Below are 17,255 nucleotides of genomic sequence, written 5' to 3'. Positions count from 1 at the left end.
TGTCCGCAGGCAGGAGAGTCTCTCACTCAGCAGGAAAACAGCAGGTTTATTAGCCAACAGGACACAGCATCGTACAGAGGAGTCAGTACAGCAGGCAGAGACAGCCAGTCCAATCCATGTTGGGGAGAGGAGGCCCCGAGGGGCCCCCAGAGCTGGGGCCTAGCCCCCTCCTTTGTCTCTCTCTCCCAGCCCAGACTAACTGCTTCCAACTCCCAGTTCCAATTTAAACCCCTCAGGCTCCACCTCCTCCTTTGTCTGCAGTACAAAGGTGTTACCTGGTTGTCAGGGTTACCCTCAGCAGGAGCCCCACACCCTCTGTGAGCCACACACACACACACACAGGTATCCCCCACTTCATCACATCTCTTCCCCCTTCCAGACCGAACTGAGCGGGGTCACTCAGCTAGTGACCTGGGGAAGTTTGGGGCCCTCCCCTCGTGATCGGGCATCGGCTGTACTCTCAGTGCTCCCCTTGATGTGCACCACCTTCATGTCATAATCCTGCTGGGAGAGGCTCCAACTTAGGAGCTTGGTATTGGCCCTTTTTATGTGATGCAGCCAGGCAAGTCCCTTTAGTTCCCTTAGGTTGGTCGGTTTTGCTGCTTTTGTTTCTGGTCCATCAGCCACGTTTTTAAGTCGGGCAGGCAGAGCCCATACAGATGCTGCAGCACCAACAGATTAAATAGTTCTTTTCTGGGCTGGGCCCTGCCCTGTCTGCCCACCAGTTCATACAGCTGCTTCAGCCAATGTTCGGAATTTAGTTACAGTCCAGTAAAGAAAGGTACAAATGCTTCCACCCTTGGCATTTAGCCAGACCACCAAAATGGTTGTGTGCCTTAGTTTCCCCTTCCATGCCACACAATAGGTTTGGAATGTTCCTTCTCATGTGAGAGGTTGCAAGACTAGTTACAGGGAACAATGGTGACATTTTAGAGTTACAGACTCCTTTAACATACAACTCATGCTTCCACATTAATGTTATCATGTTAAATGGCTCTTTCCAAACATTTAGTACATGGTACAATTTTACAGCTTTTGGTAGCAGCACCCCTTGGTTACAGCAGTCAGCGTGAGTTACAGAACAAACCCATTGCAACTGCACATTTACGTTGCTCTTTGGTAGACCACAACCTTTGTGCAACATCCTTGAGAATCTGGTATTTTGGGGATAAATGGCTGAGGCCTTTCTTAGCACCATCAAGTTCTAATCTTCTCCCTTGCCCCCTGGGGTGGAAATTTGATCTCTCTGGCTGTGCCCTCCCTTTTAACAAGAGCTGGGCCATTGATGATTTCAGGGAGACTTCCCCCTCCCAGCCAGTTTGGAAATTTGCAAACCAAACTGGTTTTTAAAAGTTGTTTTGTGAGTTCCAGATGCAGAATCCACATGGAGGAATTCCTGTTTATCCCTTATTGGCCCACCAGGCCCAAAGCTCCTTTATTCTTCCCCCTCCAACTACTGCCTCCCCCTGGAATTAGAAGTGGAGTCCAGTATAAGAATATAAGTGTTTCCACCATTTGGAGATGGGGAATTGCTGGCCCTCTCCTGCATCCTACAGAGACTGACTGTGCAGCTGTTTTACTTGGTTCTTACAGGGCTGCTTACACTCCCTGATAGTTTTTACTTTACTTGCATCAACTTCCAATTTTTGAGAAACTTTTACCCTGCCTGCTTTGGACCCTTGCAGAGCACAGCCAGTGGTTTTACACTCAGGCAGGTCCTGGCTATCAGGAGCTGAAACAAACTTCTCCCCAGGCAAAGGGTTGCTCTGGTGCTTACAGACAAGCACCTTTCCTGTTCACTTTCCTCCACCTCACTCCCATTTTCTGCAGTCCCCACAGACGGGTCAGGAAAAGTTTCAGGGAAATTCTTTTCCTCAAGAGCTCCCCCAAACAACAACTTACCCCTGTTTGGCTCCACAGGGGCACTACTCCCTTGAGCCACAACCAGCTCCTGGGTTTTACCTACACCCAGGATCACTTTTGGCCCATTAGGCAGATTCCCATGTAATCCCCCTCCAGGCAGACAGCCAGTACCACCGGAGAGAAGGTTAGGGTCCCTTTCCTCCCTTCTGCTACCAGCTCCTTTATCTTCATCGCTCAGCATAACTCCATTGCCCATCTGTTCTTGTGTCCTGGCGAGAGGATGACTCTGGTAGGACAGAGTCCTCTCAACCCCTCCCAGTAACACCTCAGCATCAGGCAAAGAACAAGTACCAGAATCGTCTGGTCTCTGGGGTTCCCTGATGATACTAACTGGATCAGACCGAGTTAAAGCATCATCCCCCCTGAGAGACACAGAGGTAGGCCCACTTCCCATCTGGGCTTCAGCTGCCCTCAGATCCAGCTCTGGGATCTTGGCTCCATCTTGAGCCCCCACAGGCTCAGGCAAAGGATTCACTTCCCCAGAAGCAGAAGCACTTTTCTTGCACCAAGGACCAGTGTCCTTAGCAGGGATACCACTGCCCACCCCAGAGCCATTCCCTCTGCTCCAGCCCCCATGGCTGGATTTAGAGACACACCTGGAATGCTCTTTTCTGGTGGATCCTTCTCCAGCCACCCCAGGCTGGGAAATCTTCCTCAGACAATGGGCTAGTTTCCTTATTGGCACCTTTTCCAAACGCAGGCTCTGCTCTCTCCCCAGGCTGCTGCTGCTGTTCAACACAGACAGACAATGGGAGACACTTTCTCCTTTGTCCCAGCCCCCCGGCTGGTCCCCACACACACACAGAAGGTGAAGCAGCTTCTCTTACAGACAACTTGCCATTCCCAGTGGGCAAGCTGCTTTCCTGCACAGACACACAGGCACCTTCCTCGGCCCAGGCCTGGAAAACTTTTTGCAGGTCTGTCTTGGCCACTAGTAGATGATGGGTTGGAATCGCTCCTTCCCTCCTTGAGCTGTGGCAGGCCACTCGGTTCAGAGCTCCATGCAGTCCAGGGTTTCCTGCCCCAATCCTGGCTCACCTCTGCAGGATTTTCCTTAACCCTCGCCTCCGCCACTGCACATCCACGCTGCCTTGTCCAGCTTTTTTAATCTCGATTTGGTTTCCAGGTGCTGCCACTTCACAGCAGAGTTGCTCAGCGTGGCTGCAGGCTCTCAGGCTGATGCCCTCTGCATCCCACGATTCCTGGAAGAATCCCTTCAGTGTGCCAGGCTCCTTGTGGGTCACAAGCTCCCCGGGGTTAGGCCGTAGGCCCCTCTGCCCTCTGGGACCGACTCCAACAGACTCTCAGAGGAACCCCTTCTTCAGTGTGACACCCGCTATCAAGGACCATGAGCACACTGTCTTGGGAAGAACTCATTCAGCATCAGCCTCCTTGTGGATCACTTGTTTTCTGGGGGTTGGGCCCTCAGCCCCTCCACCTTCTGGGACCGAATCCAACAGATTCCCAGGAGTAACCCCTCCTCGGGTGTGGCACCCCCTCTCGAGAACCACAACCGCAGTTGCTTGGGTTCGGCCGCAGGCCCCTCTGCCTTGGGGAGCTGCACCTCACTGCCCTTCAGCACACCTGGGTCTCGCAGGCCCCACTTCTTCCGGGGCCCCGGTCACTTACTGCTGGATGCTCCATCCTCGGGGTGCAGAACATCCCACTTCTGACACCAGTGTGACGGGGTTCTGGGGTCCCCCAAGCTCTGCACCCTGTCCGCAGGCAGGAGAGTCTCTCACTCAGCAGGAAAACAGCAGGTTTATTAGCCGACAGAACACAGCATCGTACAGAGGAGTCAGTACAGCAGGCAGAGACAGCCAGTCCAATCCATGTTGGGGAGATGAGGCCCCGAGGGGCCCCCAGAGCTGGGGCCTAGCCCCCTCCTTTGTCTCTCTCTCCCAGCCCAGACTAACTGCTTCCAACTCCCAGTTCCAATTTAAACCCCTCAGGCTCCACCTCCTCCTTTGTCTGCAGTACAAAGGTGTTACCTGGTTGTCAGGGTTCCCCTCAGCAGGAGCCCCACACCCTCTGTGAGCCACTCACACACACACACAGGTATCCCCCACTTCATCACAGTAGCCGTGGGCACTTCAAAGTGCCCACGCGCCTTCAAAGTCCCCTGATCCACAGCTACACACAAGCCAGCACTCTGAAGTTTCCACGGGGAAGATTTAGCCTAATGACGTGCTACATATCCACCGCAGCACCTCATTAGTAATCTCCCAACACCCTACTTATCGTTCCCCCTTCAAAGTTGGGGGCTAGTCTAGTCTAGCCCAAGATACTTAAAGGAGGTTCTGCATTTCTGAGTATGGGTATTTTTGCTCTTGGCCGGTGGTTCCCAACTTTTTCACTAGGGCAGACCTCCAAACCGTTCATGGATCCCTAAAGCCGATTCTTGTCATGATGTACACTTCCTTAAATGAAAAAGGAAACCATGACACAGATTTTTGGACAGCAATTAACACCACTGGAAGATAAATAGTTTAAAAATAATTGATTGTTATTTTGCAATTCAAATATCTTCTGTGATCATTTTTCTTTTATTTTTTCACAGACCCCTTGCAGCATCCTCATAAGCTCCCCAGTGGGATCCCACTGACCTAGTAAACATTTCTGATGAATGGGAGGTACCAAGCTGCAGGAGAAACAGCCCAGTGTCATGTGTCTATCTGGGTATTCCATAAAACAAAGGGGAAAGACTAAACTGCCTCAGTACTAGTAGCGTTTGAGGGTGTTATTAGCTTACAACTGAGTATTTAGGAAAAGACCCAGCCATACTTATATATAAACTACATAGAAAAGTATTTAAGAATTAATTCAAATGCTACGGCTATATTACCTACCTGCTAAGTCTCTTCTACAAATCCCCACCAGGCCTTCATACAGGCCTTTGATTGGATTTTCTCCTGCCATGATCACACCGTGAAGCCAAATAAGCAACATTCTGTGGCCATGCTCCCTGTAGCTTTTACTTCCTGGTAAGAATAATACAAGAAAACAGTATTTCACTCCACATAGTGTCTGTAGACTGTGCATCACATTGTGACTTGAGTCACAGCACTTCAGCCAACCGTGGTGGGAGTTGAGTAAATGAGTGTGTAGGTAAAGCTGGTGCTGCTTGTTGACCAGGCATAAATATGTTTTATAACTGAAGCAATCTGATATGGAAATTAGACACCCCTTTTCTTCAACAACAACTCCAAATCCATTTGGACTCTCAGATGCCTGCACTCATAGCAGGATGGCCTAGATCAGGAGTCAGCAACCAAAATTGCAAGAGCCCAACCCCAAGTAAAGTTTCTGTTGGAGCTGCTCGGGAGGGGGAGGGGTGCGCTATTCTTGCAGGACTCAGCTGGTCACTGCAAAGTAGTGGGCTAAGATTACTGTAACCTGCACGTCAGTGCTGCCCTGGCAGGAGTCCCCTGCTCCCTTGGAAGGTAGAGCTCAAAAGAGATGTGGTTATTTAGAAGGTTTCACAAAGTTCCAGGAAAGATAATAGCTTCTCCTCTCATGTATCTGAGTATACAAAGGTTCAGAGTCACTGACTCCTAGGATAAACTGACAGCTAACTTTGATGGGACAGGCTTACATCTACTCTGAAAATATCTCTGCAGCCAGCCACATTTGTGACCTTGATCGTGTGAATTTCAAAGCATTTCTGTCTCTGCTTACACTTTTAATCCACAATGGCAGCTCTCTGGCACAACAGACACTAACAGTGGGGTAAAGAGAATGAAACCATAGTTAGTTGAAAGAACTGGGTCAAAATAGGGTTACTTCAACAAGAAATCCAGTCCCCTTAACATCCAAATAATGTCAAAGACTTAATGGAAGACGCTGCAAAAAAATAAAATAAGTTTTCTGAAGACCCACAATTTATTTAGGGCAAGCCAGGGCTTTGGACTGCAAGATTTAGGTGCATAAGGGAGTGATGGATCGGGGAAGGGGTCTGGGTGCCGGAGAGGATTTTGGCCCGGGAGGAGGGCTGCAGAGGATGCACACAGGATCTGGGTGGTGACCTGGGGCACAGAATTGGGCTATCAGAGACAAGCTCTGATCAGGAGGCCCTTAGATGGCTTCAAGCCAGCAGCCCAGAGGGACCCTCAATCTCCCTGCCTGCCACAGCCCCACTGTGCTCCAAGCGGCTGGCTGCTCCTTCCATGTGCCTCCATGCCACACGCTGGGGGTGGGAGGAGATACAACTTTGAGTGGGGTGGGACTGCTCTCTGCCCGAGGCTCCCAGTGGGGTGAGCTGCAGGTTGGATTCAAAGGCTCCAGTGCACAGGCTGTAATTTGCCCACCCCACCATAAGGCCAGGGCATGACTAATAACATCTCACTCTGTGAAATCTGTGGCTTCCCTAGGCGCAGGAGAAAGGAACGTTTTTCCACTTGCCTGAAAACAACCTCTCTGGAGGAAGGAGCTCAGACCTGTCTCCCTCTGTGTTACAGCAACTAGATTTCTCTTTGGGGACAAGGACTCCTAGGCTTGGTGTGTCTACAGTGCAGACAGGGAGCAGCAGCAGACTCCATGTTTAGAAGCTATGGACCTTCCTTTCTATTCACTTCAGGCAAGTGCCCATTATTTATTTTACAAAGCATTTCAAACACGCTCTCCTGGCTGTTCTAGCTGAACCAGCTGGCTTCCTTAGCACGGTGCCCAGGGCTGCTGCTGGAGCATTATCTAATAGCAACATATAGATGAAAGGAATGGTGGGAAATGCTTGGCCTAAACAGATACCATCTGCTCCATACCTGCCCATTGCTGCTCAATGGCTCTGATGTGCGCCTCGGTGAATTTCCAGTAATGCGCAAGCTTCTTCCATTCGTTGGGTTTGAGGTATTTCGTAGCTAATCTCCACACTACTGAGCGAATGTGCTGCGTTTCCAGCCTGTGGTCCTGTTTAAAGGTTAAGTGCTTTGCCACCCAGGAGTCGGAGTCACTGTTTAGATTGTCCTACAACGTTAAAGAGGTGGTTCAGTGGGAGGCTGCACGTTTCTTGTGACGTGAGAAAGAACAAACAAAACAAAGCATCACGATCCCGAACAATGAACGTCTTCACTCCCAGAAAGCAATTTAAACTTTCCTGCTAGCAGTGCTGTGCTGAGCTCTGCCCCCTTCTGCCTTGCTGATGTTCTGATGACAGCTGGATACTCCGACATTGATAGCAGCAGCAGTATCCCTTATAACATTTCCTTTCGCCCCCAGTGCCCTCCCAGGAGCGGCCCTACCACGCTTTTGTTTATATTGGCCAATGTGTAGTATCCCACATCCTTACCACAGGGTCAGTTTAAGTTCATTTTAACATAGCCCTTTTCAAATTTTATTAACTGTCCTCTTTCATCCTGGCCCTATTTTGTGAGTTAATACATTTTGTTCATGGCATCCAGGCTACAGCAGCCCCCCATAAGGAACCATTTGCATTTCTCCACTGCCTTCTGCTTCACACTCCTGAATAATCCCACTTCAGTGACAATAACAACTCCTCGCCATGGCCTGTGACGTCAGGAAGTATGATGAGGACATGGAGAGGATAAGTGACAGTCCCAGTACCTGAAATAGAATCCAACAGTCTAACTTTTGGCCTGACCTGTAAGACCATCCTTCCTTCCTGTGCCTCCAGGAACTCCTGCTGGGATTTACAAGGGCACCTAAGCAAGTTAGGTGCCTGGGATGGCTCTTTAGAGAACCTATTTACAATTTAAGAACCCTGGCTGATAGGATCGTGTTGCTATGAAGGGGCAGTTTCGTGATATACACCCTGTGTCGGTGTGTATCTACCATGCTGATAAGCTACCTCCCAGACCAGGGATAATGCTGAGCCATTACAGCTCAGGTATTGTCTAGTCAGAGTGAAGCACCTTGAGCCACTGGGTCTGAGAGTTTGAAGGTACTTCCACCTTCAGTCTGACAGAAGAAGGGACGTAGAGAGAGCTGAAAATTAGTCAAGCAAGACAACAAGATGGGGATGATGAAGCAGATTTAGTAGGAGACTCCCAGAAAGAGAGACAGGAAATTTTGGGCAAGAAGAAGGAAGGGGGATGGATGAACTGGCCAAGGAAGTAGTGAGGTGGGGCAGTTTCTGAACCCAAGCCAGGTGCTGAAAGAGGGTGACAGACGCTCCAGCCACCCATCAGGCTTTGGAGTGAAGGGGAAACTGAGGCAAGAAGCCAGTAGGGTTGCCAATTTTTGTTGAATGTATTTCTGAAAGTGTCATCACATGACAATCTTTAACTGAGGATTCATCTTTAATTCCTGCAGACCCCGGACCATCGCGGTAGCATTTTATAAATAGTTTTGCGCTCTATTAAAGAAAGAGCAAGAGGCTGTTAGGCTCTGTGCAGCATCTCCACATTATCTGCTACAGCTCGCCTGTGCCCCTGCAAGTGGAATGCTGTAGCCAGAATGCTCCCCCAGCAGAAATTCTGGGACAGAGTGTGTTGAAGCTCTGAGCATGGCTTGGCACCAGGGACTGAACAGTAGGACTCAGATGTCTCTGTTTTCAGGAGGAGCTGCTAGATAGATGATCCCAAAATAGGAACAGTGCACAGGATCTGTTTAGACTTCAGAAGCTTAACAGAGCTGGGGATTCAGTGGATGGATCCCCACATAGCAGCCTGGTGATTGGAGTTGTGACTCACTCTTGTTTTCAGCCTAGGTGACTAACTCATTTAGCTGTTTTACAGACTCTCCCCACCCCCCACTAAGCACCTGGTTGGATCATTAGGCACCTAAATATCAGAAAATCCAGCCTGCATTCCTCCCAATGGAGCCAAAGATATTAACAGCAGAGAATCCTAGGTTAACAAGCAATTTGGTACTGTTGTGGGCAGCTTTGTTTTTAAAGTGTGCAGTGTAAATAGAGAGTTGTTTGCCAGGGGATCTTCTGCATTTCTATTTCCCTCAGACGGTGAGCACAGCAGCTAACACAGAGCATTGTCTTTGCCTGAAGGATGATTTCAAGGCTACTCGCTGTAAGCTGCCTACCTTCTCCCATTTGTAAAACCTATCCGCCTTGATAATCATGTCCGCCAAGTTGATGTGATTGCCCCGGGCAGCTACGTCCAGGGATGTTTTTCCTTGCTGAAATTAAGAAAAAAAACAACAAATGAGCAAGTGTGTGCAAAATATATACATCCACCAGGTGCCCATTTGAGCACTAATCTGGCCTGCTGCTACCACAATCTTTGACCACCTCACAGACTTAAATGTACTTTTACACTCAGGATTATGCTACTATGCTTGGAAACTGACGTCCAGAATAACAAAACCGACATCCCCAAAGTCACCCAGGAAGGCTGGTGATAGACCAATGTGCTTTCATTGATTTATTTCCAGCTTTTTAGTGGTTAAAGTAGAATTACTTTTCCCTGTTGTTTTAGGAGCAAGTGTTACAAAATTAAGAGGACCAGAATCATTTATATAGACAAAGTACACATGGGAGTAGCCCCCATGTCCGCCCGACCCACACATTCTGCACTGCAAGTTGAATGCCTCAGGTGTGCTAGAGGAGTCCCCTGGTGGCCCTGGCTGCAGCATGGAGCACAAGGAAGTAAAAGGGGCAGGCTGCTACCACGCCCCTAAGCAAATTGGTCATCTATCCCATTAGAGCACTGAACGCCACCCACTGCTGGCCGTCTCTTCTGGGAGCCCGGTGGTAGCTTTGCTGATTGCCTTGTGCTCCCTATGGCCCTTCTCTAACAGCAACCAGGCCTTCTCTGTGTGCCCAGACCCATTTGCATCCCTGCCTCCCCATGAAGCAGGAGCAACCACAACATGGCCCTAAAAGGTCTCCAATTATAGTGCTTAGAGCAGTGGTTCCCAGCCTGGGGTCTGCAGACCCCTGCAGGTCCGTGAGGGCATTGCAAGGGATCCCTGAAAAAAAATAAAAGACACATAACAAATGAAAACTAAAAATTATTTAAGTTTTAAATAAATTGCAAAGTTACAATCAAATCAATTAAGTATCATATTAACTGTTAATTATTTACATTTCCTTTTTCATTTAACAAAGTGGAAATACATGTCCATCCATCCCCTACATCTCCTACCTACCACTCTGCCCCTAGACACCCCTGTCTCTAGCCCCCTACACTCCCAGATCGACCCATCCATCCCTGTATCTAACACAGTTCTCAGAAACAGACACAGCATACTAGGAAAGGGATTCTGCGTTGGGGTTGCTTCTGGGTAACAAAGAGCTGTCACTGCACAGGGATAAAACATCCCCAGTACAGCCTGCATGTGTTCCCTGTGCTGTTGTGACGGAGTCCCTTGGCTTTATGGAAAATGGGTTATGAATATAAATATACACCACTTAGGTAACAGGAGGTATTTTAGCAACGAAGGGTCCTGGGGCACCGTATAGACTAACAGAAAAGTTTGAGCATGAGCTTTCGTGAGCACAGACTCACTTCGTCAGATGCTCGTCTTGGAAATCTGCAGGGCCAGGTATAAATAAGCCAGAGCAAGGGTAGGGATAACAAGGTTAGCTCAGTCAGCAAGGGTGAGGCTTACTACCAGCAGTTGATCTGGAGGTGTGAACACCAAGGGAGGGGAAGCTGCTTCTGTATTTAGCCAGCCATTCGCAGTCTTTGTTTAAGCCAGAGCTGAGGGCATCGAATTTGCAGATGAATTGTAGCTCAGAAATTTCTCTTTGGAGTCTGGTCCTGAAATTTCTTTGCAGTAGGATAGCTACTTTTAAGTCTGCTACTGTGTGGCCTGGGAGATTGAAGTGCTCTCCTACGGGTTTTTGTATATTGCCATTTCTGACATCTGATTTGTGTGCGTTTATTCTTTTATGTAGAGACTGTCCAGTTTGTCCGATGTATATAGCAGAGGGGCATTGCTGGCACATGATGGCATAAATTATATTGGTAGATGTGCAGCTAAATGACCCCAAGATGGTGTGGGTGATCTGGTTAGGTCCTGTAATGGTGTTGCTGGTGTAGATATGTGGACAGAGCTGGCAATGAGGTTTGTTGCATGGATGGGTCGCTGAGTTAGAGTGACTGTGGTGCGGTGTATAGTTGCTGGTTAGGATTTGCTTCAGGTTGGCAGGTTGTCTGTGGGCAAGGAGTGGTCTGCCTCCCAAGGCCTGTGAAAGTGAGGGATCATTGTCCAGGATGGGTTGTAAATCCCTGACCATGCACTGTAGAAGTTTTAGCTGAGGACTGTAGGTGATGGCTAGTGGTGTTCTGTTGGCTTCTCTCTTGGGCTTGTCCTGTAGTGAGAGGCTTCGTGGCACACGTCTGGCTCTGCTGATCTGTTTTTTCACTTCCTCAGGTGGGTTCTGCAGTTTCAAGAGGTACTGTGTTCATCATTTTAATGTTAGAAACTGCTGAATCTGTACAGTAGTCCCTCGAGTTACGCGGGGGTTGCGTTCCCAGGCACCCTTGCATAACTCAAGTTCGTGTAAGTCGAGGAGTGGCATTTTTCCCCAGCAGAATGCATGTTCTGCAGCAGGAGTACCTGGAGCTCCTTCTGAAAGGTAAGGCCTGGGGTTGCAGGGGGTTAAGCCTGGTGGTGGGCTGGGGCCATGGGAGGAGGGCGAGCCAGGGCTGTGCAGCCCTTTGGGGGGCGTGAACTGGGGCCAGGCAGGTTTGAACCGGGACCACAAGGGGGGATGGGGGGGTGAGCCGGAGCCAGAGTCGTATGCACAGAGGGGAGGGTTAGCTGCAGCCACGCGTGAGGGGTTTGAACCAGGGCAGGGGGGCTGAGCCGCAGCCACACGCAAGGGTGGTGAACCGGAATCGTGCACGGGGTTTGAGCCAGGACCGGGCACAGAGGAATTCTGAGTTGCACTTAACTCACAATCGTGCATTGAGGGTTTACTTATATCATGGGTTTTTTGCATGTATCATTCCTGCATGTGAAGTCAGAAATGTAGAGCAGTAGCTCCCAACTTTTTCACTAGCACACTTCATTAAATGAAATAGGAAACCACAACAGATTGTCAGATAGCAACTAACAACATTGGAAAATATTTCGTGTAAATATGACAGCTTATTTTCTGATCACTTTTATTTTTTTAAATAAATTATCTTCTATTTTTTATTTCACAGACCCCCACCTGCAATATGCTCACAGAGCCCCAGGGGTCCATGGAACACAGGTAGGGAACCGCTGATACAGAGTGTATGTCTGTTTAAAAGGTGCTCATGACCACCACTACTAGTGCTCCCAAAACTGAAGTGCTACTGGACTGCTTTTTTAACACTAACAAAATAAGTTGCTCCCAAGAACCACTGGGCTATCAACCCTCAGGACTGAACAATCAGCTTAACAACTTGTAAATGGCTTTGTTTGTCCTGTAAAAACAAAAAAAAACAAACAGTCCAGTAGCACTTTAAAGACTAACAAAATAAGTAAGAGGTGGTTGGTGCCAAAGAGACATGTGAACATGTCACCTGGTACAGGCCTTCCTTTTGGAATTCAGTGTTTTTCCCAGCAGGCGGGGAAAAGTCTGTTTAAGCAATGGTGACAAGTATCAGAGAGGTAGTCAAATTAATCTATATCTTCAAAAACAACAAGAAGTCCTGGGGTACTTTATAGACTAACAGGGATTTTGGGGTATAAGCTTTCGTGGGCATAGACCCACTTCGTTAGTCTATAAGGTGCCACAGGACTTCTTGCTGTTATTTAAGCAGTGGGAATCTTTCAGCTCCTTTATCTTCAGCTTGCTTGGAATCTCTCTGACACACCCTAAGAAGGGGGAGGCAAAAAAAAAGGATGATGCATGGCTGTTGATCCAGATCACAGCAAAGAACTGCTCTGGTTTGAAGATTTCACCTGACATGAGAACAGATATTTAGGACAAAAAAAAAAAACCACACACATGCAACTAGATTCTTAGTAGTAAAGAACTAGCAACGTGTTTTATTTTACTTTGTAACTCACTTTGATCTGTCAGTTTTTTCTTATAGCCACTTAAATACTACTGCTTTTGCTTAAGAAAGAACTCTTGTTTATAATCAAGCCCCGTGTAAGAAATTACTACCTGGCGAGGGCTACTCCTGTGCATGTCTCCCTTTCATTGACAAAGGGGGCTTGCCTAATGAGCCCTCCCCCTGCAAACTTTTTGCACACAGAGAGATTTATTTGGGAGTTTAATCCCTTTTGGGGTTGATTTCCGGGGTGCTGTGCCTTAGAACTGCATCCTTCCAGAACTGTGGTAATCCAGTATCTGCAGTGCTCTTCATGGAAGCGGTAACCCCAAGTCTGTGTCTTGGCTTGAGGAGACCGGAGGATCTAGCCCAGCCAGACAGGGTGGTGAGGAGACCCATAGAGCAAAAAGGCAGGCATCAGTGGCATGATCAGCACACCAATGTCTTCTGTGACTGCACCCTGTCACAGCTGTGTCTGCCTCTTGCTCCAAGAGCAGCAGCAGCAGCAAACATTTATTCTGGTTCAGTACCTAAAGCTAAGGTGCCAGATTTAGATTTTGTTAATAAAACGTGTTTAATTTCACAGTGAACTGTAGCTCGGATAACCACGTGTGGCTCCGTGCTCTTGAGTTTCCCCTACATATACAAATATGTCCCACGATACTCTCAGAACAAAGAGAACTCACACAATCATCTTAAAATTCATTTAGTTCATGAGTTGTGTGGTTTCCTTTTTCTCCCCAGCAAGCAAAGCACCAAGCACAGAGAGTTTCAAATCCTTGCACATGGGATCTTTAGGGGTTTTTTTTTAAACCCATTACAGTGTTTCTAATCCCTATAACGTGTTATTTATGATCGCTACAGAATCACATTTTGTAGTTTGCGGAAACGAACAGGTGGCAGTAGCAGGAGTCGCATCGGAGAACTTTACATGGCAAGGAACAAACTACCCTATACTTTCCTAAGAGTCGTTCACACCCACCTCAAAATCCAACCCTCCTCCTCACTACAAAGCAATATTTTAACTGTTTATTCCTTGAAAATGTTGGTATTTTAATAATACTGTCCTTTATACTCATGGACTGAGATCAAACAAAACCTCTCTTTCCTCCAATCCCCATTCACCTGTTCTATCCCTAAAGATGTTGTCAGTAGCGACAGATGGCAGAACAAGGAGCAATGGTCTCAAGTTACAGAAGGAGAGGTGTAGGTTAGATATTAGGAAAAACTACTTCACCAGGAGGGTGGTGAAGCACTGGAATGTGTTACCTAGCGAGGTGGTGGAATCTCCATCCCTAGCGTTTTTTAAGTCTCAGCTTGACAAAGCCCTGGCTGGGATAATTTAGTTGGGGTTGATCCTGCTTTAGGCAGGGGGCTGGACTCAATGACCTCCTGAGGTCCCTTCCAGCCCTAAGATTCTATGATTCTACATTTACCTTATCAGTTAACTTCAAGTTAACTCCCGCTACGAGAATCATCTCCGCTATGTCTTGTCTCCCATGTTCTGCGGCAATGTGGAGTGGTGTCTGCTGCCTCTGCATACAAAGGAAGCAGAAGCATGATGAAATACCTGGGAGGAAATGCTGGCCAGGAATGATGAGAAGAAATATGACCATTTATAACAGCCCCAGGAGACCAGGCCAAGAGCGTACAGAGGAACACATTCTCCTCTCCCTCATGCCCATGAATCCCTTCCACGAACAGGAATGGGTCCCACAGTGAACTGCAAGAGCCGTTCAGAAACAACACCAGTCTAGGCTGGTACCAGCACTAGGAAGTCTCCGTGGTACACATTTCAGCCTAAAGATGGATGAACCTGTCGTGTTAGATAAAGCACCCTTGGGCCAACTGGAAGGAAGATTTTTAAACCCTGTAAATCAAGCAGAGAGAGGCCAAGGAAATGGAGCTTCTGCTCAAAGCCCTGTCTACAGTCAACGATGACAACAGCAGCAACAAAATACCTTGGCCAACCGGAGCCAGCGCTCATAGCCATCACTTTCTATGGCACATAAGGTTGCAGGTTAATAGGGTTACTCCTGCAGTGTATTTTTCCTTTCATACTGAAGAATTTCTAGAAAACCTTAGGAAATTTAAAAGGCGCCGGACAAAATATCATGGCAATTTGACGCAGGCCTGAATCATGCAAGTGTATACTGAGATACCTACAAGAGCAGAAGGAGTCGTAACTAAAACTCAAGACGATAGGTCAGGAATGCGCAACCACAAATGGTGAGTGGGTCACAAGAATGGCCCTCCTTCACCTCAGTGGACCACAGCAGCCTATGGCCCTGCGGGGCTTCCCCTGCAGCCAGCAGACCCCCTGGCTGGCCCACTTCCCCACACGCCTCTCATGCACTGGGGCACTGGACCCCTGCACTTACCAGCTCCTTCCACTCCCTCCTAGAACCGGAATGTTGTGAAACTGTTGTTTGTGGTGTCCCAGCGCTGGGAGGGAGGCGGAGGAGCAGGGACAAGTGCAAAGCAGGAGATCGGTGGCACTCTGAAAGTACTGGGCGAGGGGGGGGTGGAGGAGTAGGAGGTGCAGGACTCTGGTGTGCCAGTGTGCGAGAAGTGCGTGGGGGAGAGGGTCAGCCGGGGGGGTCCACAGACCACAAGTGGAGCCCCAGTGGGCTGCATGTGCTCCAAGGGCCAATGGCTGCCCATCACTGTGAGGATATACAGATCTTTTTGTGTTGCAGACTCACCATTAGTGATATCACAGTTTTGACTAAGATCCAGTCAAATCCATCTTTCTCCCCCTTCCCCCATTTTCAGTCAGTCATTCTGAACTGTCTCAAAATACCCTTTCATGCTGATGTGTACAGCTCAGTGGCGAGGGGCTGAGCCTGCCAACTTCACTTATCACCCAGCCTAAGGAACTAAATGGGAATCCCACCCCCAGAGAGGGCTTGCAGGGTCGGACCACGCGTTTGGCTTGGAAAAGGAGAACACCACGGCCATCTTCATCTTTCAGAAGCCGAGCTTCCACATTTTTCACTTTTAAAGGGCTTGTTCCTTCCCTCAGCCCCACTTAAAACTGGCTGAGCCATATGCACGGAGGTCTTAAGTCACTTATCGAAGAGGGACGGGTTCCCAGCCTTACATTATCAGGGATGTCAAGGTTGCACTCCGTGTCGATGAGGAGTTTAACGATGGCTGGAAAGTTCTGCAAGATGGCAATGTGCACAGCTGATGCATTTTGCTGAGGAAAGAAGGTGCGTTAATTAGATATGAGGGGAAAACACATCAGGGCTTCTCATTCACTCACAGCCGGGGGTACTGGAGTCTCCTCATGAGGGGAAATGTAAAGGAGCAAATGGTGCAGGTCTAGATCCTGGGGCTCTGAGTCCCCAGGCTCACTTGTCAGCACCAAGGGAGACGGGCAAAGCACTGGAAAGTCAATCACCACAGGATGGCCTCCCAGAGCCCCCCAGGCCTGCAGCTGCCTGATTGGCTCATACCTGTCAAAGCCAAAAAGTGAGCCACGGAGCTATCAGCAGCAGCAGAAATCTGCACAGCTGCTCATTCTCATTTGCCCACTGGCCCCGGCTCTTGTCTGCCTCATGCAATCCTGACCCAGCCCTGTTCCCACCCTGCTCCTCCCTCCTGGCTCTCGCCTCTCTCTGGCTGTGTCTAACCCTTGCCACTCTCCAGTTCTTGCCCTTGCATCTGACTGCTTGTTAAAATCCTGCCCTCTGGCTTAACTCTTGGCATCTCCCCCCCAGCTCAGAGCCTGCTGGTTGATCCCTGGTCCTGGCCCCAGCTCTGACTCCCCACTTCCATTCCCTGAGCTGGATGCCTGCCCTGCCCTGCCCTGCCCTGCAGAACAAACTGCCTGTGTCCCAGGGCCTAAGCAAGGTTATCTCGTACGGCACACAATGACTACTTCCAAAACTTGTCTGCCATTCATGCAGCCTTTGGCTTAACAAATCAGCTGCCACCAAGGCAGTTCTAGGTGCTACAAGAGAATGACACACAGCTAGGGTCAGCCTTCTCCCTCCTGAAATCAATCGGAACAAGCTTGCGGCTCCTGACGCCACATCAAATCCAACCAGCAATTGGACCCTGTCATCTTGGAACCAGCTCTCTTGACAACGGCTGGTGATGGTCTATGCACAGGAACACGTCAGACTCAGGATGGCTTGAGGGGCCAGTAGTTTTCTACCCAAATTCCCTCTCCCCAGCCCCGCCCGCATGGTCCCTCTCTAGGGCAAGCACTGTGTAAATGAGCTGTCGAGGGGCTTCCCAGGGAGGGCCAAGAATCAAATGAACTCATTCTTCCACACACAAATCTCCACTAGGCCCCACACCCCCTAGTTCAGACCCCGATCCTGCCAGGGAAACGCTGTGTGAGGAGTGGAGTGCCAGGGTTAGCAAAAACACAGGCCCACAGCAACACGGACCGTTACGCTACTGAACTGAACCCCATATATAATTTGC

General features: G+C 48.9%; 1 protein-coding gene across 1 annotated transcript in view; it reads right to left on the bottom strand.

The window, feature by feature from the left end:
- ANKDD1A (ankyrin repeat and death domain containing 1A) overlaps positions 1-17,255 on the bottom strand; it is a 44,977-nt gene that overhangs the window by 2,103 nt on the left and 25,619 nt on the right. Inside the window, exons 10-14 of the mRNA XM_075006942.1 lie at positions 15,919-16,017; positions 14,252-14,350; positions 8,917-9,012; positions 6,684-6,885; positions 4,773-4,904 (exon numbers count right to left, since the gene is read on the bottom strand). Coding sequence (XP_074863043.1) covers positions 4,773-4,904; positions 6,684-6,885; positions 8,917-9,012; positions 14,252-14,350; positions 15,919-16,017 — 628 coding nt within the window. The remainder of the gene's footprint in view (positions 1-4,772; positions 4,905-6,683; positions 6,886-8,916; positions 9,013-14,251; positions 14,351-15,918; positions 16,018-17,255) is intronic.

The sequence above is a fragment of the Carettochelys insculpta genome, chromosome 12 (genome assembly GCF_033958435.1).
Source record: "Carettochelys insculpta isolate YL-2023 chromosome 12, ASM3395843v1, whole genome shotgun sequence".
Lineage (NCBI taxonomy): Eukaryota > Metazoa > Chordata > Testudines > Carettochelyidae > Carettochelys > Carettochelys insculpta.
This window is presented reverse-complemented; position numbering and strand designations above follow the sequence as displayed.